The sequence below is a fragment of the Erpetoichthys calabaricus genome, chromosome 8, assembly GCF_900747795.2.
Source record: "Erpetoichthys calabaricus chromosome 8, fErpCal1.3, whole genome shotgun sequence".
Classification (NCBI taxonomy): Eukaryota; Metazoa; Chordata; class Cladistia; order Polypteriformes; family Polypteridae; genus Erpetoichthys; species Erpetoichthys calabaricus.
In genome coordinates this window covers 165,777,559-165,789,859 of record NC_041401.2, presented here as the reverse complement: position 1 = coordinate 165,789,859, position 12,301 = coordinate 165,777,559, and the positions used below count along the sequence as shown (strand labels likewise).

The window sequence follows — 12,301 nt, the reverse complement described above, 5'->3', positions numbered from 1 at the left end:
ACTGACCTCAATGTCATCTTCATGAAACCAGCTTGAAATTACTAATGCTTTGTGACATGCTGGAAGTAGCCATTAGAAGATTGGTAAATTGTAGCCATGAAGGGATGCACCTTCAATTGATGATTGATGGCATTAATGACCCCAAAGTTTGCCAAGTAAACATTCCCCACACCATTACACCACCACCACCACCAGTCTAGGATCATTGACACAAAGCAGGTTAGATTCATGGATTCATGCTATAGTAACCAAATGACCGGACCATTTGTGTGCCTCAGCAGAACAAGAGATTCATCAGACCAGGCTATGTTTTCCTGTCTTCAGCTGTCCAGCTTTCTGTTTTGTTGGTTGACAGGATTGAAGCCCAATGTGGTCTTAAGCTGCTGTATCCCATCCACTTCAAGGTTCAACAGGTTGTGCATTCTGAGATGCTTTTCTGCTCACCACATTTGTACAGAGTGGTTATCTGAGTTACTGTAGCCTTTCTGTCAACTCAAATATGTCTGGCCATTCTCCACTGACCTTTCTCATCCACAGAGCATTTCATTAACTGAAGCTCCTGAGATCTTTCTTCAGAATTTTATGCATTGTACTGCTGCCACATGATTGGCTGATTAGAAATGTGCATGGATAAGCAGGTGTCCTAATAATTTGCTCACACGGTGTATACATTAATTCAAAAAGTTAGTTGGGTTAATCCCATGTCAAGTAACCACAGATTAAAGTTTATTTTGGAGGCTCCATACAGTACACCCCCAAAGCACTCTGAAAGCGTCTAACACAGAAACACATGCAACCAACCAGCAGAGGAAAAGCTTCTGCAGACAGCGTGTGTGAATGAGCGACTGCTGAACCACTTCATGTTAAAGAAGAGCACACGAATTTGCATCTCCATCAAAAAGCAGTTTGAATGTTTATAACACACATGCTATTTCAGAATAGGCAGGCAAGTGCAGTGACCCGGTGCTACCTGGTCATTGTCGACAGGTCTGTGGCCCCGTGGCAGTATAGACTGCCTCGGCGCACCGTTTGTCATCTCCTGCCTTTGAACTTGTATGGCAGGATTCACCTGAAGGAAAAAGTAGTTGACAGTAAATCAGCAGCACAACCACCTCACCAAAATCTCATTTTCTGTGTGTTTGTCCTCAAAAGAGATGTCTAGCACATCAAGGGGTATACCAAGGTTGGGTCCAGCCAGTTGTGATGTTTAAGACCCTCAGAGGATCCTGGGTGCACCATTAGATTTTCCTTCCACAATATACACACAGGAGGCATCTTCAGGTCATGGCTGCACCATCTCAAGCAACTTTAATGTTAGAGTCTCTTGCATTGTCAAGCTCTACACAGTGTTGTTCAGGGACAGCTCTACAGCCGAGTAGCCGAACCTTAACTTCTATGAACCATCTCATTCATTTAAAGAAATGTTGACTTGTATGTCAAAGTTAAATACTTATGTAGTCATGTAGGTCAGTTGATCTTTATTGTAATTAAATTGTGTGCCCAAGTCTTTACCCAACCTACTGCTAAGTGGACAAACACACACATTGGCACCTGTACATTACACAGATTAAAGAAACTCAAGCGTGAGGGAGTCTGTATATTGACTGCTGTATCAAGAGTTTCATATACAGTGGTTTTACCACTACCATCCAGTTGTTTGACCCCACACCAATAGTTTCATAAATGCCTTTATCCTCACTCACTTACATCTGTTCTTTTACTGTATACCTTTCTAGTAGAGAAGAGTGACCTCAGATGTGGAAGTGCTGATTCCACCGACTGCAGAAAACCTCTCCAGTGTTTAATTACTGTATTCAAGTCACCAAACTGGATATTCTGAATGGTTTGGAAGAACCTTAATATCCTATCTGTCAAAAATCACAAACTGGAGAAACAGCCTAACACACCTCTACACCTATTTTAAACAAAATCAACTTAATGCAAGGAATGCAGACACACAAATTGCTGCAAAATTACAGGTAAGGAGTGGCACACCCCAGAAGGCCTGAAACTCTGTACTCTGGTAGAAGTGGTTCAGGAATTGCAATGGGATATGCAGTCATAAGTGTGACTCATTATCCATATGTGCAGAACATATGGGCTCAGGTCAAATGATACAAGATGACACATTTGGTAAAGGGTTTGATGGTGTCGCTGATGTTTATCTTAGACAGATAGTACTTATTATGGAGGATCCAAGAATAAAACAGAACTACAGTAATGATTCACCATTCTGCTTAAGATTAGTAGGTAGACCCCACAAAAGCTTCAGGAATGTCAAAGTCTCCCAATTAGGAACTACCGGGTCAGTTGGTGGTACACTGCCTAATCATACATTGCAGAAAATGCATCTAAGGTGAAATATTGTTAACAGTTCTGAGATGCATATGCACAGAGGACATACAATATTGTAGCTTAGGCAATCTTGCCTATGTGTACACATTAAAAGTGTATGGTATTGAGCTGTCAGCTTGCAAGTATTCCTCTACACACTCTTGAGGATTTGCCATGTGGCAACTCCAGACTAAGACCACCGTATTAAAAAACATGGCTGCTGACCTTGAGGCTGCGTGTAGATAAGGTACATTAAATCAGCTGCCAACATTATCCATGGGCACCTTCCTAGCAAGTGAAATTGCCTGATTCCCAAACTGGGACGCATACAGTGCATTCCTATGTAAATAAACCTAAATGGTGCACTTTGTGAGTTTACCTTAAATTGCCTTCATCTGTCCATCCACCACCCAGTTTCTAACCTGGCAATCCAGTTGAGGATTGTGAAACACTGATACTTATCCCACCAGTAGAAAGAGGAAAGTAAAAACCAACACTGGATAGGGCACCAGTCCATCACAGGGCAAACGCATGTGCAGACTGACACTCATTAATAATATTTGTGCCAGTTTAGACTGACCAATTAACACAACAAGCATGTCTTGGAAATGTGGGAGTAAAACCACAGTACCCATCAGGAAAAAAATGGACACAATGTAAAAGCTACACACCAGAAATGTCCATGCCAGGATTCAAAACTAGGACTCTGGGGGCTGTGAGGTAGCAGTACCATTACGGCAACCCACTATCTTGACATGTTTGTAAGTAAACCTTGTAATGTTTTCTTGTAAAATCACATTTATCTACCATCAACCATCACTTGCTAATTTGTATACAAACTCCATTGTGGTCCAGAGGCCTATTCATGCCTATACTTTTATGATGTGAGCCATCCTGAAGTCTGGCTTGACCCATACTAGACATCCTGTATGGGCCAAATAGGCTAGCAGACTGTCACATATAAACATCAAATATACCCAAGTTAGGTGGAATTTACAGATGACTATTGCCTTTGAAGAAAGTCCTGGCACTGTTTGAGAAAACCTCCAGAACTTTCACATCAAGCAGCTCAAGTGTGAGCATAAACACTTGGGTACCCTAAAAAATATGTGCTGTGGCTCTCCTGGAAGTACGTACCTTGAAATCATGTAGGTTAGAAGAGTATCCTGGAGGTGCGGCCAGGGGAGAAGGGCGCCGCTGTGCCCTAGCAATGGAACTCAAGCTAGAAGGGGGAGAATGAAATGAGGAAGAAGAACGTGTAGCAGAAGGGCTAGACTGGGTTTTAGAACTTAGTTGTGGTGGGGCTAGCTCAGGAGCTGGGGAAGGCGGTAAGGAGTTGGAGGAGAAGCTGGATATGAGCTCCCAAATCTCATCATCAAGACGCTTCATCTCTTCTATTTCAGCTGGGGACTGAAGAAATGACCAAGTGAAAGAAGATGAGAGTGCTGAAGAAGGAGTAACAGGAGGGCATGCTGCATGCAAAAGAACTCCATGCAAACAAAACATTGCTCCCTTGATCTCACACCGATAAACACTATCATTACTTAATAAAGGAATCATTTCACAGGCAATGCAAAACACTCTTAACACTGTAGTTTACAGGGCAAGATACTGCCAGAAGGCCACATCTGTCCCCTCAGGTCCAGACAACAAGACACTTCCCAAGTCTTTCTTAACTAATGCAAGTAGCAGCAAAAGAACTGCATCTTATTCCTTTAGCAGCTTGCTGTATCATCACCATACCTCCTCACCAGTGAGGTAGCACAATACCTGCTGACACTAACTTCAGTGGACCAATGTTGCAGACTCCGTTTTCATTGGTTTATACTACCATATAAACTTTATAGGCTCATTTTTTCATATGTAGAGAAAACAGCTAAATTCTTTGGTGCATGTGCTCATCAACATGCAACATGTTACCAGGTACCATGATTAGTATTACTACCTTATCTTGAAACATCTGTGTTCTTAACCTTAGAAACTTCTGCATTCCTTATATGAAATAACTACTTTGAACTTAGAGAAGATTAAAACTTATAAGAAAAAACACAAAAATATAAATTTGCATTAAAATGAAAGATTGGCTAAACTGCAATGTTTACTGTTAATATTTGCATGCTTTAACCTTTTCCACGGACAGGTTGCAGGTAAACAGCCAAGGCCTGAAGAATTGTGAGACTGAAAAAGAGTGAAGTGTATTCTGGGAAACCTGAACGACAATTCAGGACCTTAGAATGTTTTGTATAGCCAGTCTGTTTGCTGGTTAGTGCAGCTTTGGATTCACCTTGGGAATGAACCTTGAGCTTGTATGATAAGTTTCCTGTGTTTTGAGAAACTGTAAAAGTGTTAGCCACTTTGTTAGGGGACAGTAAGCCAATTATGTGTGCTTAATTTGGGAGAGATGGGGAGACGTTGTGGTTGTGTTTTATTAGAACTTTTATTCAATAATAGTCTCAGTTCAGTTTTCAGTTCAGTTGATGCTTAATTGCTGCGGTGGGTTGGCACCCTGCCCAGGATTGGTTCCCTGCCTTGTGCCCTGTGTTGGCTGGGATTGGCTCCAGCAGACCCCCGTGACCCTGTGTTCGGATTCAGCGGGTTGGAAAATGGATGGATGGATGATGCTTAATTGCAAGAACGGCATGTCTGATTCATTTGCTGCTTTTCTGAAACTTCCATGGGCATTCAAATGGAGTATTTTATCTGCTTAGCTGCTGAACACCTGCAAAGTAGCTTTGTTTCAGGCTAGATATCTTTCTTTAAATTTTTGAAAAAGGATATATAATTAATAAGTAAGGAATTGGGCCATCTGGGAAATGTCTTGTAAGACTGATGAAGACTGCATATACCACCCAGGTTTTAGAATTATTTGTATTGCTTATATTTGCTGCTATTGTTATGCAAATAAATGTAGATTTAAAATTAATGATTAAACGTAATGCCACTGTCTAATTACTAATTACTAGAGCAGCTGAATGCTGATTGATCATTCCTCGTCTAGCTACAGTCTCTTAAGGCCACAAAGGACACATTGTGAAGTCTTCTATTGGTGGTAAACTGGATTAAAGTAAAAGAATGAAAACAAAAGACAGTCCCAGACAGCGAGCAGCCTGCCATTAGAGGTCCCTAGGGTACAATAAGGACGATAAGGCAGGTGAGAGGTTACAGGTAACTGTTACTTATCTGGTTGTGACATTTCTTTCTATCCCCCATTACAAAAACAACGTAAGAGGTTATGTTGGTACCTTTCGTGTTAGGTGCACATTATAGGTGATCCAATAACACGATAAAACATTAGCGTTCCTGACAACCACAATAACTACAATCCATGTATGATTTTGACTACTTCTGTTGTGGTTATGCAGTTTTGGCAACTCTATTAAAAACTGCCATATAATTTCTGTTTAACCCTTTGCATTCAGGCTATCATCTCAACAGTGGCGTAGCAAGGTCTGGTGGCACCCGGTGCAGAGTTTAAACTTGTCACCCCCATGTCCACCAAAATATAAAATGAAATTTATTGAGAAAGCAATTTTTTTATTCAATTGGTTAAGTAAAGAGGGCATAATGTTAATTATTTTGTAAACAATTTATTATGAATAATAAAAAAGTAAAATGCCTTTTTATTAATAAGCCAGTTTAATGTACAATGTGAGAAATCTTTTTTCATAGTGATACTACCTAGTGCATAACTTTATTATTATTATTATAATACAATTTAATGAAAACTCAATTGTTTACAAGTTTCATTCTCTAGGCTCTAATCCAACAAACTGTACTTTAACATGATACTTAGAATCTCTTCTTTCTAACTTTTTGTTCTGCAAATTTTGAAATTGCGTCATCAAAATAGATACCTTCAGCTACACTATTTTCAATTAACAAAATGGCTAAGCTAGAGAGTCGTGCTTGGTTCATAGTGGATCTGAGATAATTCTTAATTAGTTTGAGTTTCGAAAAACTCCTCTCACATGATGCAACAGAACAGATCAAGAGAACGCTATTGATAATTTCCCAATACTGCCCCTTCTTGGCCTCTGTCGCCAAAAATTACACCAAATCGCCAATTAACCAGAATTGTGACACATGATTTTGTTGTGTGTCCCGGCTCGTATATATAGGGGCCTTAAGATAGTGGGATGGGGAGGGAGATATTGTCCGTTCGCTCGTAGAACGATCCTAAAGTATGTTTACTTTATGGTCAGTCCTAGAGCGGACAATACCTACCCACCCCACTGTCTAAAACGTTTTGCGCCGACTATATTATTATGATGTTTGGGTTAAAAATATCATCTTGTTGCACAGAACGACTTGGGGCGATAATATATTTGTGGCAGGGATGAGACAATGAGTCACAGGACCAGTTGTTTGTTTACTTGAGCACCAGCACAGTTCAAAAGAAACAAGACAGAACACCCCCCCCCCCCCCCCACGCACCACACGATAATACTAAATCATTATAGCATCAAATCGTTCACCCACAATTTGCTGCAATTAGGGATTGTTAAAGCCCATGTAAATTATTTGATATGTTACTTTATGTAACAAAAAGGCGCATTAATACAAAACCGGCAATTTTTTGTCACCCCCTTAGAGCTGGTACCCAGTGCGGGACGCACCCACCGCACCCGCCTTTGTATGCCACTGCATCTCAAAGGTCACATTAAAAGGCTTACAACTGCCAAGGAGGACTCAAATATCATCGCAGCCTCAGATTGAAAACCTAGTTATAAAGCAAGCACAAGAAGATTAATGCTAATCCAGAGTCACTTCATCTGTATTCAAGACCTCTGTTCACCCTGTCATGCATGGGCTCCAGATGATCATCTTCCAAGCTCACCTAAGGTTGTGTGTCTCTAACAGTCTTGTCTAGTACAAAGCCAAGGAAACATGCCCCTTCCAGTCTGCCCGGTATAAAAGAAAGACGCTCCCAAAAGGTGGTGTCTCATTTCGGACCTGACCATTATACCGAGTACATTGAGAAACACAGTGCATTAGAAGAGAGCACCAACTAAAGCGAATTGTTCCTCATTAAGTGCACCTGCGGGTGCATAATTTACATTACTTTCTTTATTTTTTGTTGAAATTAAAAACAGAGTTTTGCCTGGTTGGCACCCCAAGCTTTTGGCTTTTGCCATGCCTCTTAATTCGCCCCACTGAGACCCACATCCAAGATACCAAACTGTACTTAAGTCTCACCTTCACTTAAAGCCATTTTTTCCTTTCATGTGGTATCAACAATATGACTTTTTCTCACATAAGGGCTTCTTACATCCTTATGACTTCCAAATCACCTTCTTACTCACATTTAGCGGCACCAGTATGAACTGAATAACTTCATAACTGTAATAGTAATTTCATTCTGAAATGTGATCCATTTATACTTACCAGAAAATGTGACATTTGATTCATTAAATTATTAAAGTCTAAAAAAAGAAAATCACAGAAAGTAGAATCCCTGAAGTTGACTAGGGAGTTCTGGCATTTACAGAGTGCAGATGCTGATGCAGCAAAAAGCTGAAACAACGATGACCAAAAGAAGACACAAACCAGTTGCAATGCCTTGCTGTCTGACAGGATATATACCAATAAGGGGACAAGGTTAGCATTCACACACAACTCTAGTGAGTAAAAAGAGAAAACCCAAATGATTACCAGAAAGTGCAGTATGGCAGATAGTAAAAAAATCAGGAATGTAAGCATCAAAAGACCTACAGAGGACAGGCCTATATGTAAGTAAGACTACTCCTTTAATCATGCTTTTTCAAAATAACACAAAGTAGGGATAACTGCTGCCATACCTTCATGATTTGCAGAAGCACTCATCACAAGCACACATTGCCAGTTAGGGTCATGCCACTGACAACAACCCATGCTCCATAAGTTTCTACCTTAGGGATGGCCCGCTTTGTCCTGGGATTTGATTTCCTAATGGAGTCCATTAAGTCCCAGATGACTGCATCCTTGCGCAATTGTTCCTCCGTCAAATTGAAATCTTTCTAAAGATTTCAGCACAGGGTATTGTTACATAAATGCTGTTCAGTTCATGTACTGTGTCCATAGTGCTTGAAACCAAAGATCCCCCAATCTTTTGTTTCGACTGTCACTGCAACTTTAAAATTTCATCAGCTTATTTCATAAAAGCAAAAGCAAGACACTAAAGTGAACAAGCTGGGGGTATGACCAATACAGGTGACAAGCGCAAGGCTTTCAATGTACGTTTTCTCAGTCTTATTTTAGTATTGGATTACATACTAAGTACCTATTGTGCTCCTCTTTAAAAGTCACATGAAGCACTTTAAGTAACCAAAGATTCCCCAGTTGCCTTCAAACTAAAGAAAATAAAGACAAAGAGCATGCATAAGAACATTCTGCTTCTTTAAAGTCACTGATCAGGGAAAGCGTTGAGTTGTGCATGTGTGTGTCCATGTTATATGGTGCTCATTCATTTATTCATTTTCTAAAATACTTTATCTAATACAGATTTGTGGGGTGTCAAAGAATGTCTTTGCAGCATGAGGTGTAAAATGGAAACCAATCCTGGATGCAATACAGTACTAGACCATGTGGTGAATGGCCGGCAGTTCAGTCCAGTCGGGACGTCCCTCCATGGAAGAAAACAGACTTTTCAGGACACTACATTCCCCAGAACGCTAGATGGCAGCTCCCCTGGATAGAAATGGCTCCTCGGATTCCCACAGGGCAGCATGGGACATGGAGTCTGTATCCTCAGCCCTGTTGGATGTTGTGGGTGCCGCCAGCGGGAGCTCACCAGGGGGATATTACGAGGAAGTCAACCCGGAAGTGCTTCGGGGTCACGAGGACAGAAGCCTGCAGTACTTTCGGGACGCTTGATAAAAGAAGATGTGTTGGTGACCCAGAGAAGAAATACTTCCAGGTCAGAGACTTTAAAAGGACTCTGGGAAACCCCAGCAAATCGAGCCAGAGTTGGGTGGGAGTGTGACGTAGCTGCTGGGAGTTGGAGGATTGTATTTGTGTTATTGATTATTATTGATTTGTACTATTATTATTATTAAGAATTGTGGAGAGTGCAGTGCTTTGAGCACTTTATTGAAGAAATTATTATTAAAATCTTCTTGGTGTTTTACACGTGTGTCTGGGACGTCTGTCTGGTGGGTTCAACGGGGCAACAGTGCCCCCTAGCGTCCACAACCATAAAACGGGTAGAGATATGAATCCAACTAATGTGCATGTCTTTGAAATGTGACCCAAAGCCCACAGAGAAGATCCTTATGGACATGGAGAGACTAGGCAAACTTCAAACTGGCATGAACCCAGGTTCCTGGATTGTGTGGCAGTTTAAAAGAAATTGTGCCAACTTTTAATTGTTATTGAAATTTTCCACAAAAAAAAATCTTTTTAATACTAGATAAAAGTCTGAAAAAGAATTTAATTCTTATTAACTAGGGGGCTCTGCCCCCTGCTCGTCAACCTCCGGGTGGGCGCTACACGCTAGCCACTTCACAGATCTTCCACTTGCATATGGTGAAGCAGATGTCCAATTTAAACAGATTGTTATTTTCATGGGAATTGTTACATATGCATAATACGTTTAACATTACAGCAAGTAATTAGTCAGTCAGTCATTGTACAACCTGCTATATTCTAACACGGGGTCATGGGTGTCTGCTGGAGCCAATCCCAGCGATTAATTAACCATAGTAAAAGATAGTAAAACATAATAAATTGAAAGAAAATTATGTTTCATGTTGCGTTTGAGGTATTCGTTGCGTTATACGTTTTTGTTCTGTTTGGCTTTGAAATTAACATACACATACTTTTTAAAATTACACTTTTACTGTAAAACTTCAGTAAAAACAATTTTTTTAATTAACATTTTGTCAATATCACATTGAATTTTGATTCCGTGTTTGAACTTACATCGTGACAACGCAACGTATAACTGCTCATGAGTGCATATCGTTTCTTTCTCTCTAATAAATAAGCTGACTTTTTCGAATGCTTGTCTCTGTGATTTGTTCATTGTCATATACGATACATCCTTCTTTCAACAGTAATTCAGCCAGTGTTAACGCTTGTAGATATTCTTTGGGATTTTGTAAGTTGATGTTTTTAGTTTGCGAGCCGTCACCACCAACTGCTGCAACAGAGTCTATTGATATACATTTAACCAATTTGCTATGTTATTGATCGACAATTTTTGCATTAATTTATTTGACTTCATCATTTCTTTGTGCTAGGATTGCCAGTGTACTCATTTCTTCTGTCGATAACCCTTCTGGATGAAATTCTTCAATAAGATTTGGTAATAATAAGTCTTTTTTTATTGGGAACTTAAAGTGAGGAAAATGTAAAAATTCATAAGAGCTGAGGGGACAGGAACTGTGTCTGACAAAAGCATTCACATGAACGAGAGGTGTGAGGCCCGTGAGCATGTTTGAAAATGGTTGTGAGGAGGGTGGGACTTCTAGGCAATAGTCTTGTCTCGCGGGACTTTAAAAAATCTCTTGGAAATAGGCTTGCCTCATCTCATCTCAAGATTTTCTTTTATAATAGAGAGATAAGTTACAAAGTAGGTCATTCATTACGTTCTGACAGCAGCACATTAAACATGCAAGTTGAGGTTAGAAATTTGAAAGAAAGTCACAAATTTTGTTAGTAAATTGAAATAGTATACTGTTCTGAGAAGCCTATTGGTTAATAACAAAATTTTTGTCTCACAAGGTTACTGATTCTGAGCAAACCACTTAGTTTGTCACAATGAATGCGTCTTAGTGAAAAATGTCCAGTAAATCAAAGCAATTAAGCATACTGCTTTCAAATGAAAATGTCCAGCTTTACACACTTCTTCCATTGAATGTCAGACTTTAGTTATCTAAGTTATTGATATAATGAGTAATTAGTATGAAAAGAAGTAATATTTTTTGCAAGGAGAACTTAGTTCTGCTTACTGCTTTTTGATTCATTTGTTATTATTTTAGTTGAGTGCATGGACCTGGGTGGTCCCTTCTTTTGCTCTATGCCAGCATCTGAAAGTTTTAATGGCTCACAGGCCTATCGCAGTTATATCTGAATTCTCTCTTCTAGACTATTGATTCGGAGGGCTCTTTCTTAGTTAGATTAATATGAATAAATTTTATAACAACAGCTTTAAGGAAGAATATTGTAAAAGATGACAATTCACAATTAGTTAAGCTAACTGAAGGTTTTTAAATAACGTTGATTATCAAAATTTGACAAAGCGTTTTTTGCAGCAAATTTGCTGGATTCACCAGTGACCTTGCCCTCTAAATTTTTCCCGCAAATTGCGGTGCTTTTTTTCCCAGTGCCCCATAATGCTTTGCAAGGCCTTTGTGACATCACAGGGCTGTACCAGCTCATGTTGCATTGGCCAGTATTCCCAAGCAGTGCTTGAAGTTGAACAAAATAACTGCCACTACTCCCTGTTGTGTTCGTCTTCTATCTCATGATGTGCTAAATACAATACATACATTTTCTTCACAAAATGTTTTTGGAGGGGGTGGGTTTCCTTCATTCGGAGGTTTGTTGGCGCTTTGGCAATTTGCACTGGTATGCATGCAATAACAGTGCAAATCAAGCACTGCCACTGAATATACAAAATGATCCCTTGCAAGGCTCTGTGAGTGGGCCAGTACTCATACATTAACTGCCGGTTCTCTGAAGCTCAAACAGGATGCAAATCACAAACTACCGAATATACTCGAGTATAAGCCGACCCGAATATAAGCCAAGGTACCTAATTTTACCTACAAAAACTGGAAACACTTACTGACTCGAGTATAAGCCTAGGGTGAGAAATGCAGCAGCTACTGGTAAGTTTCAATAATCAAAATAAATACCAATAAAATTACCATACATTAATTGAGGCATTAGTAGGTTAAATGTTTTTGAGTATTTATTATCAGTAAACTAGCTCTGTAAGTGGAGAAGAGGGTCAACAAAAACAATATGGTATCTCTCTCGTTCG

General features: G+C 39.9%; 1 protein-coding gene across 7 annotated transcripts in view; it reads right to left on the bottom strand.

Annotated features, from left to right (window-relative positions):
• hspg2 (heparan sulfate proteoglycan 2) overlaps window positions 1–12,301 on the bottom strand; it is a 517,600-nt gene that overhangs the window by 172,036 nt on the left and 333,263 nt on the right. For 6 of the 7 annotated variants that reach the window (XM_051930340.1, XM_051930335.1, XM_051930339.1 and 3 more), the window contains 3 exons: window positions 8,223–8,330; window positions 3,472–3,744; window positions 971–1,069 (listed from right to left, as the gene is read on the bottom strand). The exons of the other annotated variant lie outside the window; for it this stretch is intronic. In XM_051930340.1, the coding sequence (XP_051786300.1) occupies window positions 971–1,069; window positions 3,472–3,744; window positions 8,223–8,330 (480 nt within the window). The remainder of the gene's footprint in view (window positions 1–970; window positions 1,070–3,471; window positions 3,745–8,222; window positions 8,331–12,301) is intronic. 7 annotated transcript variants of the gene reach the window in all.